Source organism: Manihot esculenta, chromosome 3 (genome assembly GCF_001659605.2).
Source record: "Manihot esculenta cultivar AM560-2 chromosome 3, M.esculenta_v8, whole genome shotgun sequence".
In the NCBI taxonomy this organism is placed as follows: Eukaryota; Viridiplantae; Streptophyta; class Magnoliopsida; order Malpighiales; family Euphorbiaceae; genus Manihot; species Manihot esculenta.
The window spans coordinates 22,037,814-22,057,139 of NC_035163.2; the positions used below are offsets into that span (position 1 = coordinate 22,037,814).

Here is a 19,326-nt window from a genome sequence, read left to right on the forward strand (position 1 = left end):
AATACAATAAAAATTACTTACTTTAATCTCAAACGTAAAAATAAAAATAATTAAAATGTATTTTTCTCAATATATTTTTACTATATATAATATAATTTGTGAAATTTAATAAAATCACATAATATTTCATTTTATTAGTAAAATAATTATTCCTTTAGAATCACGGTTAAAACTATAATAATTTAGTATAACTTTTATTTTTTATAACAATTTACTTCTTTTAATTTTAATTGTAATTTTTAAAATATTCTTTTATATAGTTTTAGTATTTATAACAATTTAAAGTGATTCTTTCAATTTTTTATTTACTAATAATAAATTTAATAGAATGATTATTTTTGTTAACAACCAAATTATTTAGTATTAAAAAAAGTAATAATTAAATTATAAATTTTGCGAAATTTGGAAAACTAGACTTTAAATTATCAAAACAAAAATTGGCCAACAATGAAACTAACATTTTTAACTACAAATTTTTTTCAAAAAAATTATAACGTTCATAAAATAAATAAAATTAAGATAAATAACTAAATTATAAATATATATTTGCTATATACACTAATTAAAGATATTGGGTTCAACCATCACAGACGCATTAATCATTTTAAACTGAAATAGATATACAGCTAATAAAGAACTCACTTCATACTTGGCAAACATTAACGAAACCTAAATATTTCTTGTGATTTTTTTTATTACTCATAATTTGCTAAATTAATTTCGAAAATACTTCCAAAGCTATGTTCCGGAATGGTGTTTAAGAGTATTTAATATTAATGTTATGTTAAAACATTATTTTTATTATTTAGTGACTATATATTTATGTTTAGAAATTAAACAAGTGGTTATTAAAAAGCTAAAATCTCTTAACGTCTAATGTTTAGCAACAACTAATTGCATTTATTTTTGACACTCAAACCCTGAGTTCATATAAATCCTCGCATATTATTACTTTTTTATTATTTATTTAGATTCTTTTTTATTATTATATAATTATTAGCTAATTTAATAACTATTTCTTTAACTAAACATTCTGCTTTAAACTATTGATCATTGTCAACAAACAATTAATTGCTTCAATTACCCATTATTACACAAGTAATTATAAATACTAAAACCATAATTTCCTCAATCTCTTCTTCTGTCTGAGAAAAATATGACATATGACTCATTGAAAAATCATACGATAGACACTTAAGTATAAGAGGTTAAAAATTAAAAGGGTAACAATTACCCCTTGTTAACCTCCACCATACACACCCTTATTTATTTTTTTAGTTTTATGGGATTCAATTGAATCACATAAATAATATATAACGTCCATTTCAAAAGAAGTTTCCAACTTTCAAATATAATTATGAAACAATTTCTCAGTTTTTAGTTACAAAATAACACATATTTTAGCACCTATATGACCTATCAGTGTAACAAGAAACTTTCTGGGAACTTTCAGAACACAGTAGTGAATAGATGCTCCTAGAACATAAAATCCCATTGCACATTTGCATCATGTTGCAGAGAAGAATCTCAAACCTTATCATGTGATGCCCCACTGTTATCACAAACTGAAGAGTCAGTCTTAGCCTGATCTTGCTCATTTCCCCATATGAGTTAATATTCTGCTGACTAGTGCTTCCTTTTTCCCAGAAACCGGAAGGTTGTTCGCCGTCAAGTAGAGCTTCAACTCCGGCACTGTCAAGTCCTTTAACTGCAAAACATGGCTAAGTGGGATTAATGCCGGAGAACGCTAATAAGCTCTAACCAACTAAGTTCTAAATAACAAACTCTATTGTAGAGTGGGAGAAGGTTTAATCTATATCTACACATTCAATTTAAGATGGGAATTCATTCAAATAATTTAGGCTACATTAACCTTAAAAAGTTCCCCTCGACATATTTTATGGACTCAGATTTCATTTCTCACAAATGCAGTGCAAGTAAATCATACTCAAACATAGCCAACTTCAAATAGCACAAACAAAAACTAAAACTGTGAGGATTGAAACAACAAATCACACCTGTCCATTGTCAGCAAGGTCAGCCCAGTCATAATTTGCAGACTCATTGGCAGCATTTTCAGCAGCTGCTTTCCTTTTTCTAGAGGCCTCATTTGCTTTTCCATTGCCCATAGAGCTGCTTTCCTCATCATACTTGTCACCATAAACAGAAAGCTTGAACTCTTCTATTGCCTTAACAACTCGTGGCCTGTGGCCATACATGCAAACAAATCAACCAACACATAAACAAACATTTTGAGAAGATCCAAATAAAAAGGCACATGACAGACCAATGGTAGATAAACAAAAGTACTGTAGCTTCTAAGCTAGAACTCTTGCTAACCTGGCCATGCCCTCCTCATCGGGAAGTGTTTCATCTTTGCAGTCTGGGATCTCATCTTCTTCTAGAGCTAGCGCCTGCAAAGTTGCATAGTGTCTCTGCAGAGCTGTAAGAAATTATTGCAGTAAATACAGGGGGACAATGTCCTGTGGAGGCAAAATTTTCTATATAAAAACTTTGAACAAAGCAATTGCACCGACTTTAAATTATGAAAACTTACTATCATCCATATTGCTCGAAAATTGCTTATGTTGGCATCCGTGGCATCTAAATTCTACATTCTTGTTCCTATATTAACTGTATATATTATTTTTTTTATCCCTGCAGTAATAATTAAGGCGATTGCCCAATACCCGGTTAGGCAGCCTTCCTCCACGCACAAACACAGGCAATTGAGTTGTTTGAAAGGCCAGTTTATTCTAGGGGCATGCTTAAGGAGATACACCAATCAATATTTAACCAGGCAACTGGAGACACGCTGGCAAGCGAGTAAACTGCAGGAGCGTTTGATGATCTTAAAAAGATGTGAAGCTTTCTTATTTCCTTAAAGTCTACAGTTCATTATAGGAAAGCACTAAAGCTATTGAAAATCCAACTAAAAATAAAATACTATTTTGAATTGAATAACCATGTAATTGATAAAAGGCTCTCAGAAAAAGGTTTATGCAATAATTTGACATTTATAATTATAAGTGTTTGCTGAGTGCAATGTGAAACATATGGCAACTTACCAGGGTTAGCAAATTGGCATACTGAAAAATCTTTCAAGTCAATACGATTGATCAAATCAGCAGCCTTTTTAATTTGACCATCAGTTGCACGAGGTACACTCACATTTGACTCTGAATGAAACTGCAATAAGTCACACATGTAACTGTCAATACCACATAATATATTTCAAATTAACTCTATAATAGTTCTTACCTCTTCAATATGTCTGACATCATCACTATACGGAAGATATATCATGTGCATTCCTGGTGGCTCAACCTGACCACCAGCACTGACAATCTCATCCTGTAAATTTTCAAAGAGATTAATGTGATTTGACATGTAGATTCTGTGAAACCAAACACATATAATATTATAATAGCAATTGAAGCCCACTGGATATTTCTATTCAAAGTAATATGCATCCTCTAATATCATGTAATTTGAACAGCATGGATTCGCCACATATTCATTTCATAAAGAAAACTCAAAAAATAAAATAAAATCAATGGATTGAGCATGGTTTCTTTCTAACAAAATCACATTATCTTTGCTCTTAATCTTCTCCACTCCCACTATTTGAATCCACTCATGAAAAGGTCACAGTAGCCAGTGGGTACGGAATATGGACTATGGACAAATGGCCAAACTATGGACACTGATTCAACTTCCTGTAATATAGTTATTTCTTAAGAAGAATATATTGATTGGATTTTGTTTCAGAAGAAGATAAATGCAGAAAACAAGTGGAATTTTGCTAAGATTATCATTCAGCAGCAGTATATGCAAATGATAAATAGATGATTGGTGACATATTGATGAAGGCAACAGATCATACCATCACCAATTTATCTAGTCATACAATCATGTGTAATGCCACACCAAATAAGGAGGTAACTCTTACTTGTGCAATAAGGGCAACCAATCGAGGATGAGAGGAGGTGCCACAAAACGCAACAGCAAAACTGCAAAATATCATATGTGTAAAGTAAACCATAAGCAATTGTACTACTATCAAGCATATTTAATGGTAAAATTCCACATCCAAACACCATTCAGCATCAATCTAAAAAATATGTATGACCACAAGCATATTACTGCTCCTAGTCAGCATGGCAATCTTGGGGGAAGGAGAAAAACTTAACCACATATTTAGTCTTGAACTTTTACTTCAGAATCATAGACTAAATGTTCAGTTCCTTGGGAAAAATTGCTAGGTTTCTCAAATTTGTGGCTCTTGCCCAGCTAGTTACTGCAATCTAACACCTTGACCATTAGTAAACTATTAGGAAAATTTTCAACCTATTGTCAAAATAAACAAAATCTATCCCACAAATTATAAGAATCTTATGTTTAGTTTTAAGAGAAACTCTATGCAACACTAGAAAATAGAAGACCTAATAACAAATTATTGAAAAGCTGGCACATTCATCATTTGTTCATGCTGCTATTGATGGACCTATTATTATAAATAACAGCGATTATGATGGTTGCACATCCCTCCAAACCAGCAAAAAAGGAAAAGAAAGACAGGAAAGAAAATTCCCTATCTTTTCTTTAGGAAAAAAGGATAGGGACATTCCTTTCATAGATGCACTTATTATATAGTATATCCAAAAGACAACTAAGCCTTAATCCTGAACCAGTTGAGATCAGCTATAAGTTTTTTGTTTCATTTTTTGGCTATTCAACTTATCTGAAACCAATTCTGCATCACTAAATTGTAAATCCTTTTGTGCTACTCCCCTCTGCATCATTATAGGTCTCCCACTTTTCATTCTCATTCCTTCCAAAACTAACTTATGTTACTTATCACACTTCCACACTGGAGATATGAAGCTATATGCGAGACATGACTAAACCATCATACTCATGCTTTCTCAGTTTATCCCCAATGTGAAATAGGTTGTTTAACTAAGCCAAATAAGTAGAGACTCAAAGTTCATCTCTGATGTAAATCCACCCTTGTAGTGAACTCATCCATATTCCCTTCTACTACCCTAAACTCATCCATATCCATCTACATCATTTTAGGTCTCACATTTTACATTCTCACTTCTTTCACAACTAACTTATTACACCTCTATCCTGGGGACTTGAACCTACATGCTAGACATGACTAAGCCATCATAATCGATGCTTTCTCCTTTTATCCCCAATGTGAAATATGTTGTTAACTAAGGTAAATAAGTATGGAGTCCAAGGTGATCCCCGATGTAAATATGGAAAACTACTCCATATCCCCTTCCACCATCCTACACAGGTAATTTCTTCCCTTCTATGTCCTTAGCCACATATTTGACATTGACTCATTTCTTTTCTAATGCCCACCAAAGAATTTCCCCATAATATGCCTTTTCTAGGTAAATAAATACCATATAGAGATATTCATCCTCTCCTATAACATTCAATTAATCTAAAACCCACGAAAGAACTTTCCTTAATATTTTATCGTATGACTTCTCTAGAATAAATAAATACCATGTGGCTCTTCATCTCCCTATAAATTTCTATCGATCTTTTTAGTAAAAAGATAGGCTCTATTGTAGATCTGTTAAGCATAGAACCAGGATAGCTCTTGGATACCTTACAATGCCCAAAGCCCATGTTCTTCAGTCAATATTTCCTACAGTTTCATTACGTGACTCATTAATTTAATTCTACAGTAGGTTGTACAATTTTGGATATCTTCATTGCAATTTTGGCTATCTTCAGTGTTCCTAAAAATAGGAAGCAAAGTGCTCTTCCTCCATTCATTTGGTATCTTTCCAGATTTCAGTATGTCAGATAATAAGCAGTTCAATACCCTCACAAGACAGAAAATATGCAATGATGATATAAAAACCATGCAAATAACTGTCATCATAATCAAGTAGATAAAATAAATGAGATCTTTGAACTTAGGTGGGTACAAGCCACTTGAGCATTATCATTTTTATTTTTTGAATTTAAGCTTCAAAAAGATGAAGCGAAGGCAATTAACCAATGCCACACACTGCTAGCTTTGTGGATGATATTAACTACAAACTTGTAGTGTTGAATATGAATTTCTACAATTCCAGCCCTCTAGTGCTTCAATGGGTATTGCTCCAATTACAAGTGGATATCCCACCCATATCAAAGGAACAGAGGGAAGGAATGAATTAACACTAATATTGACCACGTTTAGGAAAAAACATCATGGTTTAACCATAAACTAGAAATATAAAATGAATGCTCTACACAAAAGGGAGAAAACCTATCAAAGGCATATGATAATCAAGGCATAGTACTTTAGTGAACTGCATAAGGGACACTAACCGCTGAAGCCGCAACATGGATCTATGTAAAGCAATGAAAATGCAAGTGCTACCAACCACTTCCTGCAACCCAAATCAAAAAAATAATCAAGGATACACACACAAAAAAGGAAAAAGAACAGCTTTTCAAAACACATTACCAGCCAAGATTAAAAAAATATCATGACACAAAATATTAATTTCTTGTGTTAGTTTATGAGCATGTTTCTAAGCCTAGTAATGTGCATATAGCAATATGCCAACGAACTAAATGAGTGTGCTGACCAATATAAAAGGTTCCTGATTAGAAGGATTTGGATCTTTGAGATACTAATTAGGCTTGATTATAGGGCTTGATTATAGAAATTTTATTCTTATTGTAAATATTCCAAATTTAGATTGATCCTTTGTGTGGGAATAGAATAAAACATTCCTCTCAAAGTTCTTTATGGTATAAGAGCTTTGTGACCTTAATTAGCATAAGTTTCAAACCTGTCATAAAAAAATTAGGGTTAACTAATAGTCAAGCTTTTAGGCAACTATATCAAGAGAATTGTTTGACACCACCCGTCCCAAAGGAAAGCCATCCAATTTCTGACCTATTCCCATAGTCGCCATCAGCATCCAGCCGGCGCGTGTACCATTTTCCGATGGTCTTTTTCGCCGACTATCCTTTCTGGCATACTCGTCTTCAAGTCGCGCCTTCGTTCTGTGTGAACCTGTGACTTGGTTCACCTTTTTTAGGCCTGGGAGACGTTTTTTATGGTTTTTTTTTTGCAGTGGTTCTTTTTGACAGACTCGTCTTCAAGTCGCGCCTCTGATGTGCTTGGATCGTGCCTTTTCATCGGTGAACAGTAACTCTTTCTTCAGTAAGAGTAATTTTTCAATGTTTTAGACACAAAAATGGTTTTTTTTTTCTTGAAACGGCAATAATTTGTGTGGGCAATGTAAGAGCTTCTGATAATGGTTTTGTTTCGTCTTTTGGTTCTACTCTATGGATTATTAATTCCGATGCAAATACACATACGACGGATTCCTCTTAAAACTTCCTTAATTATCTTCCGCATCTACAAAAAGACAATATCAAAATCGCAGATGGTTCTTCCACTCCTATCTTTAGAACCGGTTCTATTGTTTGTATTCCAAATATTAAACTATTCTCTGTTCTTCATATTCTTCATTTTCTTGTTAATCTTTTATCCCTTAGTGCTCTCACCAAAGCACTTTGACTGTAAAATTGAAATTTTTCCTACTATTATATTATTCAAAATCTTCAAACTAGAAAAAGGATTGATAATAGTAAACTGCACGATGGCTTATATATGTTGGAAGAGAATCTGAATTTGAATTCACCTCGGACATTTTTTGGAAGAAATCAGGATGACAATCAAAAAATCATACAGTGGCATCAACAGTTAGAACACCCATCCTTCTTTGTTTTAGAGAAACTTTATCCTAATTTATTCTCCAAGGCTCAGCGTGATTTTTTGCTTTGTAATGCTTGTGTGTACGCTAAGCATACAAGAACCTCTTATCCCTCAAGTAACAATAAGAGTATGATCCTTTTGTAACCATCCATTCTGATGTTTGGGGATCTACTCAAGCGGTCTCACTATCTCGTAATCATTGGTTTATTACTTTTATTGATTGCTGCACTCGTATGACTTGGGTTTATTTGACAAAGGCAAAGAGTGATATGATTTCTTACTTTTAATCTTTTCATAAGATGATTTGTACTCAATTTAATGCTCAAATAAAAAAGCTTTAAGAACTCATAATGACGTAGAGTACATAGATGGACATTTATCTACTTATCTGAGTCTAATAGGATATTACATCAAACTAGTTGTCATTACGCTAGTGTCCAAAATGGTGTTGCTGAAAGAAAAAATAGGCACCTGTTGGAAATAACCAAATCTCTCCTTTACACTATGAATCTTCCAAAAACCTATTGGGGATATACAATTTTAGCAGCAGCTTATCTCATTAACAGAATGCCTCTCAAAGCTCTTGCCTTTAAAAGTCTTTTAGAGGGGCTGCAACTGTCACGGTCCTTAGGTTTTCAACACCCAATTTGCTTGAAACTAGCAAGGAACTGTACGGCATTTAATCACACCCAAGACTAAGTCAGTCTAACCTAGCTCTCTAACCAGAACTACCACGAGTCACACACACAACAAAAGCTAAGTATGGAGAAAAGGAGAAGAGAAGAGTTAGCACAGCAGAAATGGAGAAGAAGTTGTTGGTATTACTCAAAGAAGATGCTTTACAAATTGCTCTTCCACCAAAGGTGTTTAGATGGACATGTTTTGTTCATACTAGAACAGATGGGAAGCTTGATCCGAGAGCTTTTAAATATGTATTTGTTGGGTACTCTCCTACCTACACAGAAGGATTACAAATGTTACCATCCTCCATCTAGAAAATATTTTGTCAATATGAATGTTACATTTAGAGAAACTAAACCTTATTTTTGTACTACCCATCAACCCTTCAGGGGAGGAGAACAAGAAAGAAGAGATAAATCTTAGTCCTACAACTCTAAAACGTTTTACTCTAGAGGAGACTACTATATAGTGGGAGACTGTTGGTGATCAAATTGAGCGTTTGGATAAACCAGATTCAAGAAGATACTTAAAAAGAGACAACAGAAGCGAAAAAACCCATTGTGCAGCCTACTCAACGTAATCAATCTTACTCTTCTCCATCTAGTGAGTCATCCCTAAACCTTGAGTCTATTAATAATCTAAATAAACCAATTGCTCAAAGAAAAAAAAAGTTAGGTCTTGCATAAAGCATTCTATTCTAACTTTCTCTCTTATGATTCTCTGTCTCCATTCTATAAAGCCTTTGTCTTGTCTATTTCCCATGTGTCTCTCCCAGAACGTTGGAAGGAAGCTCTAAAGATTCTAATTAGAAGGTAGCAATGATTGAAGAAATGAGGGCCTTGGCTAAAAATAAGACCTAGAAGTTGATATCTCTTCCACCTAGAAAAAAAATCAGTTAGTTGCAAATGGGTATTCGCTGTAAAAAAAAAAGTAGATAAATCAATTGAAAGATTCAAGGCTAGACTAGTTGCCAAGGAATACACTCAAATCTATGGAGTAAATTACCAGGAGACATGCCCCTATTGCTAAAATGAACTAAATTAGAATATTGCTATCTTGCGTTGTCAACCTTGACTGGGATCTACAATAATTTAATGTGAAAAATGCATTCCTCCTCAGAGACTTAGAGGAGGAAGTGTATACGAAAATCCCTCTTGAATTTGCTGATCAACATCACAAGGAAAGGTGCGCAGGCTAAAAAAGACTTTGTATGGGTTGAAGCAATCACCCAGAACTTGATTTGATCGATTCAACAAAACTAAACTTCCATTGAGAGCAATCACAAGCTACAAGCAGGAATTGGCGAATCAGTGCATACTCGACCAGACAAATATCAGAGGTTAGTAGCAGACTAATTTATCTTTCGCATACTCGACCAAACATTCATGAGTCTCACATGCAAACTGTTTTTCGCATTTTGTAATACTTGAAATCTACTCCTGGAAACGATCTCCTATTCTCTAAACACGGTAATCTTCGCATACACGCATTCACAAATGCAAATTAGGCTGGATCCCTTGATAATAAGAGGTCGACTACTGGTTAGTGCACACTCATAGGAGGTCATTTGGAGAAGCAAAAAGCAAAGTGTCGTTGCGTGATCAAGTGCTGAGGTGGAATATAGAGCAATGGCACAAAGAGTTTGTGAACTCCTATGGTTGCAGAGATTGTTAGAGAAATTGAAACTATTGGAGAGGGACAAACTTCTTTTGTACAGTAACAACAAAGCTACCATCAGTATAGCTCACAATCTGCTTCAACATGACCGAACGAAGCACATAGAGATTAATCAACATTCATTAAAAAGTAGTTAAAAAATGGTATATTGAAATTAGATCATGTGACTTCCAATGAACAGCTAACTGACATATTTATTAAAAGGGTCAGCAGCAAGACCTATCACACCTTGGTTTGCAAGTTGGGCATGTGTGATAGCTATGCACCAACTTGAGGGGAGTGTTGCTAATTAGCAGGATTTGGATCTTTAAGATCCTAATTAGGCTTGATTATAGGTATTTTATTTTTATTATAAATATTCCTAATTTAGGTTGAATTTTTATGTATAAATACTCAAACCTTATAAAGATCCATTCACTGCATAAGCATTCACAACAATATAGGATCACACCAAGCTAATTGGGAAAGCAAAGATAAAACATCAACAAAATGATGCCTGCAACATTGCATAAAGATGAAAAAATCAAAAGAAAAGAAAGAAAGAACCTTGTCACTAGGAAAAACAAATGTTGAAGGCCTCAGGTTGTGATAATCTTTCAAGCAACTTAATGGCTTGAATCCAAGAAGACGGAGATGTCCAATTGGAACTCTTTTTACCTCTGATAATTCCTCCATAGAGAACATAATATTCTCACTAAAGAATAAAGAATGAATAATTAGAATGAAAATCTCAGTAGACAACATGATTTCACAACAGTACATGGGAACATTGTTCTAATTTTACTCCCTAATAACATGAAGAAATGAGAAGTATGTAATCATAAGTACATAATAATACAACTAGGATAACAAAACACAAGTAAAAAAGTAATTCGAAAGCACTAGAAGCCAAGAAAGCAAAAAAATCATGAAGCAAGGAAATGAAAGTAAAGTATGAGGCCACCAGACACATGGTGAGAGAGAGAGAGAGAGAGAGAGAGAAGCTGGAGAAAAATTCTTAGGGCACATCACATATAACATAATCAACAAAAGACAAACCAGCTTACTTTTTATAAGACTGAAAAAGCTTTGTTGGTTCATGCATCAATGCACCTGTATCAGCGCAAATGAAAGATCGCTCCGTCTACATAAATAACTTGGTTACAAATCTAGTCATTACTATGTCAATTTGAAATCTAAAACAATAAACTGACATGAATAAACTAAATTTCCAATTTAGATAGTAGCACAATCCATAGTGTGTCTAAAAAAACTCCCTTATTACAAAATTTTAGAAAGAATTCGTAGGAAAAAGGGAAAATGGAAGTAAGCTTAAAATTAGAATTCTCTTATTTCCCTACAGAATTAGTAACAAGTATGCATAGGCTCATTATAAACTAATCCAAAATATTTTGAGAACCCTAAAGTCAAAATAGAAATAATATAAAAATCCCAAAAGCAAGAAACTTATGTAGGAAAATTGAGTTCTCTGAGAAAACCATAATCTTATGGGTTTTTTTTAAACTCAATCATTATCTATAGAATTATTTTGTTCATAGTCTTATTTTATATAAGCCACTGTAATTTAGTTTCAAAGTAAGTCATGCTTAAGTATTCTGTATAATGTATAAGAACAATTTATTGCTTAAAGAATAAAGCCAAGTTCTACAAAAATGAAACCATAATTTGAAAAAGCTATTCAATTCCTTTAGCTACCAATATGATTGTTATTCTCCTAACGAGGAGAATGTTATTTAGTTCCCAATTAATAATTTCTTGCTCCATCAATATTGGCATAACAATAGCACCAGAAAATTTTTATTTTAAGAGTATGGAAAAGGGCCAACAAACATTATTATAAAAAAAAAATTAAGAACTTAATCAATCTTATGTATAATGAACTCAAACTTTATACTTTGTTTTACTTTCAATTATTTATAGTTATTATTTAGTTTAATTTTCATAAAATTTATTTTGATTTAACTTCTTACGAAAAGCTAATCTTCCTATTCCATTTCTTCATAACCACCTTTTATTCTTTTTTAATAATCTTAACAATTTAAAAAAAAAATGTGCTCTTCAGAATTAGTGCTTGTTTTCAACGGGGAAATTTAAAATTTTCCTCATAGAAGTAATAGTTCACATAAAATAGGAACGTCAAGTGTTGAACAACTAGTAGAATACCTTTTACTCAATTTATTTCTATTTATGATATTGTAATTACCAGTAACTAAAATAGAATAAATACATCATAGGATAGATTAGTTACCTATACATATAGGAGTTTCTAAAAGTCTTTTAGTAATTCTTCATACTTCCCCATATCCTCCATTTGCACTTATATATACATATTATATATAGATAAATGCACGCATTCCAAATAAAATGTCATTCGATAATATCGCATTACCTTTAAAGGACGATTGGTAACAGAATCAAGCCACATAATTGCCCCTAGGAGTCAAAAGCATGGATACAAGTTGTTACCACTTACAAGATTACAACATAAAATGTAGAAGCATTCACAATAAAATAGTATGAAAATGAAAGCATGTGTACCGGGTGTAGTTGGACGCATCAATGCATATGTATTCAATTCAATAGACAAGCCATTTGCAATGAACAATGTGATTCTTTTTACTATGCGCTTTGCGAAAATCTTTTTTCTCAATTGATCTTTCATATCTTCCAATCTGAAATTTGAATATAGAAACATATATGAAAAGGAAGAAAAAGTTAGCATGCAAAACATAAATGTTGAGATTACAGAATCAACATTGACTAGTTTGAGTAATACTTCTGACATCGAATTCTTTTCACTTAACTAGAAAGTAACATATAACACATACATACATACATACATACATATGAGTCAAAGAAAAATGAAAAAAAAATCATATTATTTTTTATCATGCTACCAAAATACAAAATAAGAAACCCATCTTGAAAGTGAAGCATTAAATGGATAAACTAAGAAGCATGAAGAGTTGAAGAACAGCCCTTCAGGAGTTGGGATTTAAAGTTATCAATTCTCATGACAAGATCCTTAATTTGTCAATCACATGGATCTGTTGCTACTAGGGTCTAAGCAGTTGTGCCAAGTGAGGTTCTACAAGACATTGGACTTCAGCAATTGTAAAAGCTAAAAAGTCAGAAAATGATGAAAAATTGCAAGTCAAATAATATGGTGTGATGGTCCATGTAATTGAAATAAGAAAGTAAAAATTAAATGGCATACTTTTGTCCTGAAGAGGGCATAAACTGAGCAACATCATCATCTTCTAATCCCATCAATTCCTGAAAACACATTAGTTCTTTTATCAAATGTCTCCCAACTTAAATGACAAACATAATTAAATGATGTTCATATGTATCAATGGTGAGATTAAATGATATATTTAGGTATGGGCATACAGCATAGAAAAGTGAAACGTTGAACCCCTCATCAAGCTGGCTTAGGGGGAGAAGTTCAATTGAAATGCCAAGATCTTGTGCATCCTGAAAAGAGCACCAACACAATCTCTAATAATGAAATTTCTCCAGAAAAAGTGTGCTCATACAAAAAACATTCAAACATAAAGTGATAAGGAGTTATATTAAATAACAGTTCCTACTTTAGCTCGCTGGAGTGTGGTTTTTTTCATATCTGCTTTTGCTGCACCCTTCATACTTCCAAAAGGGTCATCTTCATTTGTGAACAAAAGTATCCTTTTATCAGCAGTTCTTGAGGATCTGAAATAAGTTTATTACTTAACAAAGTAAACAGTGTGCTTAGAAATATCTTGAAGAACAAAAGAAAATAGCATTCCAATTATGCAGAGAAATTCAAAAAAAATTGGTGAAATTTTATATTACCCTTTACGCAAAAGTGCTTGTGCCGCCCAAAGCGCATTGTAAAGGGAATTCTCCCGAGACCCAGACACAATGCCACACTGACTGCCAATGTCTTTCATGAACGATTCTACAGGAAAAGCAGTTGAAATAAGGTCACTTTCAAGTTTCAAAACAAATATCCATTCATCAAAGAGGCAATTGATCAAACTTAAAATCCTTTTGTTATGACTGAAAAAATGAAACTACTTTTTCATTAATAGAGGAGACTAGGGATAGTAAGAAATACATGAAAAACTGTCACATTAAAAATTCTCAGTACTTCTGATTTCTTTATGTAGAAATCCTCAAGCTCTTGCTAACAAACCTAACATTTTCACTGACAAAAATTACAGAAAAATAGGAACTGTTTAAACGCAAAAATAACATACAAAACATGTGCCAGTGAATTGGGAAAACAGACTCACTAGTTACAGGAATAGCTTACAGAAACTATATCCACAGAGACTAACAACACACTCATTAAAATAAAAAAAAGAGGGATAAAGGAACTGTAAGACAGCTACTACTTTGTTCAGCTTTGAGTACTATTCAATTCACCATCTTATATAAAATAAAAAATCATATAGTTGAGATTTGAAGAAGAAAAAAAAGAAGAAAAAGCTTCAAATTTCAAATTCGCTTGGATCAAGGATTCACAGAAACTAAAACAATAGACAATTCAACGTTGAGTGAGGTATTACCATCATTTGAAATTGATAATCAACCCTCAATGACAGAAAGGAATAATAATCTCATAAATCCAAGAGTTTATTTATAATTGGTTGCACTTGTATACAGGGATCAGAATCATGACTAGGTGGGTATCCATCAAAAGCTTTTAAACCTCTAAAATATTGCATTTTGCACAGAAAGAGACAGAGGTAGAGATGATTAAAGGGTTAGAGACGTCCAAAAGGATTGTAGTCAATAAATGAAATACTACTCTGCTTGCCCAGCAATTTTAATAAACCAATCCTAGCACAGTAGTAGTGCTAGCTCAATATAACCGCATACATGATGGCTCATTTTTTCCCCTTGCATAAAATTGTCATTGATTAAAATGTATGCAATTAAAAATTATCCAAAGTTCACAATTTATGGGATTATTAACCCAAGATTGAAAAATAAACTCAACATTACTCAAGAGAAGAAAAAAAAAAAATGTTAGACTCCCTCTCTCAAACAGAAAAGAAAAATAATTAAAAAAAATTAGAAACGAAGAAAACCTTACCCTCTATGCAATCAAAATCTTTTATAAGCCTTGCAGTTGGCCTGTCTAGATACTCTCTTTCAGCAACATTGTATACAAAAACACCATTTAGGTCCTGCAAGTTCCTCTTTTCCCTCTGCAATGATTCATAATAAATGGATGAACCCAATCTGAAAAATATGAGTGATAACAACTTAACATCAAGGTAAGTATAATATTGTAAAATTCAACAATCCAAATCTCAATGTCCAAAGAAAAATGATTGCAAAGAGAAACATTCAGAGAAAAGAATTTTGAGATAGAAAGTAAAGGCATAAAGAGATGAAACCCTTAAAATATGTCGGAGTACAAGAACTTGCCAGTATTTGTTTATTCAAGAAAACAAGATTCCACTATATTCAACCATCAGAGCAACACTTACAGTGTTGAAGAAGCAGATTGCAACTTCATCAGATGATCTATTAATGATTTGAGTCTTCAGAGATTGTGCAATACAACTGACAGCAATGTGGAAATGAGTTTCATTCTTTTGATCTTCCTGCAATATTGATGAACCAAGAAAGGTTAAACATATTGCATCCCAAAGACAACTAGTGAAGGTGATCCCTAACGTGTAAATAGGAATGCACAGCACATGAAAAGCAACCAATTTGACCGATCCAATAGTTTTATCTTATCTTCACTTTCATAGTACTTTCAACACTTGAAGTTAGGGTAGAGGAACCAAGCAAGATACAAGGAGATTCTCATTTACATTCAATATTATTTCAGGACGAATCCTATAACAAGCAGCAGTGCCATATAATATTCATTCAGCAAGAATTAAGATAATAAAATCCCACAAAAATGCATCCATGTAGCACACCACACATCCCACATTGAGGATCCATGGCATGAACTACGAGTATAATCTGTATTTATGCTCTGAAATTTGACAACTTCCCACTGAAGCAAACTTCAACAGTAGCAGACTCTGATGAAACATTTTAGTTAATTGATTATAGAGGCAACGCAAGTTAAACCATCATCACAACTTCATTAAATCAGCTAATCGAATTAAACATACAATCAATTAATCTATAACGCAAAATTAAGAAAGAGAGAGAGAGAAAGGGACAGAGAAAAAAACTAATATTAGGTTCCTAAATTAAAATCGACACTAAAATTGAAGTAAACAAATAATTTTAAACAATAAACATTACTTTCTTCTTTCTTTGATATTAGACACATAATTAGAGTCAGAAACATAAAAGTAATACATGCATAGTTAAAGAAATGAAAAAAAGAATGCAGTAACATATGGAAAGGGGCAGAAACTAACACCGGGGCAAGTGGTGTTAAACATTTTGGGAGAAGCATCGACGAGGTAGACGACAAATTCTTTGGAGGATTCTCTTTCCTGCACAAAGTAAGAGCAGAGAAATTGCAGTTAATTTTGCTTATGATTAAAAAAAAAACATAAATAGTTAATATGTTGGTGGAGTTGTTGATAGGGCATTGAAGGAGACCTGATAGAACTCAGAATCGGAATCGTCCTCTTCGTCTTTGAAGATGTCGTCGGGGTCCAACTCCATTCTCGAACAGCGATAAAGAGAGAAGAGAAGAGAAGAGAAGAGAACAGGGTTCCCTCAGCTCAGCTAGTGCACCCGCCTCATTTTTAAAGACCATCGAATTCGAAAATGTACTCTATTTTTTTTTTCGGTGGGAAGCTTACCGAGCAAGCTATGAAACGGTGAACGGTGGAGGGGAAAGGCCCATAAGGCCATAGCCCAATTAACAAAAAAAAAGGAATTCTTTTAATAAATAAATGAATCAATTATTTTCAAAAAAAATGTATATCAAAATTAATGCAGATATCTAATTTAAAAAACCAATAATTTAATACTAAAATTTGATTATGCTCAACTGAATCCTCTCCATCTATATTAATTTTAATAAAATTAAAGAATAAAGAAGTAATTAATTTTTAAAAGTATTTAAATTATTTCTCAAATAGTTAATTAAAAATTAAATATTTAACACTTAATTTGATTGAATTAAAATATAAAATTAAATTATTATTTTTTTAAATTGAATAATATATATGTATTTATATAGTAAACTAAAAAAATCATTTTTCTATAATCTATAATATATAAAAAAAATGAAAAGAGAAATGAGAATATTAGAATTGCATAAAATACACTAATAATTTCATATAATTACAATAAAAAAGATTAAATTTAATTGGTTATTAAATTAATTTATTATAAATAAAACAAGAATAGAAAAATATTAGCTTTAAAATACTTGTGTAACATTCTCTGTATCTATACCAGTGAATATTATCCGAGTTAATAGAAAAATCATTTGTTATTTAACTTTTAACTTGTTATTTTTTATTTGAAAATAAGACTGTGAAAAAATAAAGTTTGTCGATCTCTTAACCCAAAACGGATAATATTCACTAATACAGGTTCAGAGAATGTTAGATATTATCTTAGGACTCCAAAAGTGTTATTAAAAGATTTATTATACTTAAAAACAAAGCAAGTTATGAGATGAATTTTAATAAGTTAAAATAAAAAAATAACAAGTTAAGAGTTTTAAAGGAAATGCACTATATATATCTACAATAAAGAAAAGTAGGCATTGGAATCTATTGCATTGCCATTATCAACTTTCCCCTTGCTCTTGCTTTCTGTTTCATTGCTACTGTTTAAAGGTTGAACTAGTGATCTTCTCTTTTGCTTCTTTTCTAGTCTGTGGAGGCTTTCATCTTCTCTTTTGCTTCTTTTCTAGTCTGTGGAGGCTTATATATACTTTTAAAGGAGAAAAAAAATATCCGCTTAAATGCTCACTAAATAACTAATATAGCTTAATTATTAGTTTATTGTGTAGTTTAAAGACAATGAACAGGATTCCGTTTAAATAAAAAAAAATTAATTAAATTGAATTAATTTAAAATATTAAAATAAAATATAAAAAATTAAAGAAAATTATTAATTCAATTGATAAATCGAATAAAATTTATTTAATTTAATTTTTTTATTTAAAATTAATTTTATTTATATTTTTTAATATTAAATTTTTAATTAATTTAATTTAATTTAATTTTAAATCGAAAAGCAATTGCTCTTTCCTAAATGTGACAGCAGCCCCATTGACGGCACAAATACAAACAGGTCGAGAAAAAAAAAAGGGGTGTGATGAGGCCCAGCCCTTGCATGATTGCTTCTTAGTGGAATTGCTTTCTTTCCTTTCCTTTTTTGTTTTTCTGACCATTGGATAAATTGTCACATCATTTATCTAACAAAATTGTCTATTTTGTCCATCTCAATTGGATAAATATTCCTACTTCATGTCATTCATTTAATAAGAAATAAAAAAAATATCAAAAATTGAGTGGCTAAAATCGAAGCAATTATTTTTAAAGTAATAGAAAAAAAGTAACGACCGAAATATATTTCTTAAAAGAAAGTAAAAAATAGAAAAATGAAAGATGAAACATAAATTATTAATGAATTAAGCCCTCTCGAAACTTAATATAAGTTTAAGCATTAGTTACAGTACTTAACAAAGCATGCATGCATGAGGACCTCATTTGGAAGCCATAGAATCTATTGCGATGCCATCATCAACTTTCCTCTTGCTCTTGCTTTCTGTTTCACTGCTGCTACTAAAAATTGAAAGAGTAATCTTTTGCCACCTTGTTGGTCTGTGCAGGCTTCTCAGCACTGAGCTTGGGCTTCCGCTCTAGTGTAAAAGAAATATCAATAGTAATAAATTTGCACATTCATTATTAAATCGCGATGCATTCACATATTTTAACAACAGAATGAAATATCCATCACTAATTTTAATTTAATAACATATTTTATCTGTTATTAAAATTGAAATCTCTAACTCTAAAAATGTGATTCAGTATCTACTCTCCCCTTGAAATTAGAATCCCTAACAGTCCTCAGAATCCTTCCTCCCCGTTGTTTGCGTTGCCGTGGACTTCGCCGTTGCCCCAAGGTCCCATCACCTTTGCCTTCACTTCCACTAGCTATGCCTGCTTCATTCACCAGTTCTGTCAATTGTCGTCTCCTCTACTGCTCAAAGGTGCGACATTAACATATTTTTCATTTCCTTATTACTATTATTTCATTTGAATTCAATGGAAGCTTTT

General features: G+C 32.2%; 1 protein-coding gene across 1 annotated transcript; it reads right to left on the reverse strand.

Moving 5' to 3' along the window:
• Nucleotides 1-1,323: 1,323 nt before the first annotated feature.
• LOC110612005 (ATP-dependent DNA helicase 2 subunit KU70) lies at nt 1,324-16,845 on the reverse strand. The gene is made up of 19 exons (XM_021752620.2): nt 16,682-16,845; nt 16,495-16,572; nt 15,595-15,711; nt 15,195-15,309; nt 13,946-14,051; nt 13,705-13,822; nt 13,505-13,588; nt 13,329-13,387; nt 12,650-12,783; nt 12,501-12,544; nt 11,158-11,234; nt 10,658-10,805; nt 6,349-6,410; nt 3,953-4,013; nt 3,262-3,354; nt 3,069-3,189; nt 2,341-2,443; nt 2,019-2,205; nt 1,324-1,708 (listed from the first exon to the last, which is right to left on the reverse strand). The coding sequence occupies exons 1-19, from the start codon at nt 16,745-16,747 to the stop codon at nt 1,595-1,597; spliced, it is 1,887 nt and encodes a 628-aa protein (XP_021608312.1). The 5' UTR covers nt 16,748-16,845; the 3' UTR covers nt 1,324-1,594.
• Nucleotides 16,846-19,326: the final 2,481 nt, after the last annotated feature.

Excerpts from the sequence above, each read along its gene's own strand:
- LOC110612005 (XM_021752620.2), bottom strand. The coding sequence starts at position 16,747 with ATGGAGTTGGACCCCGACGACATCTTCAAAGACGAAGAGGACGATTCC. Across the intron at positions 15,712-16,494 it reads TTAACACCACTTGCCCCGGT|GAAGATCAAAAGAATGAAAC; the intron begins GTTAGTTTCTGC and ends TCAATATTGCAG. Across the intron at positions 12,784-13,328 it reads ATGCCCTCTTCAGGACAAAA|ATTGGAAGATATGAAAGATC; the intron begins GTATGCCATTTA and ends TTCAAATTTCAG.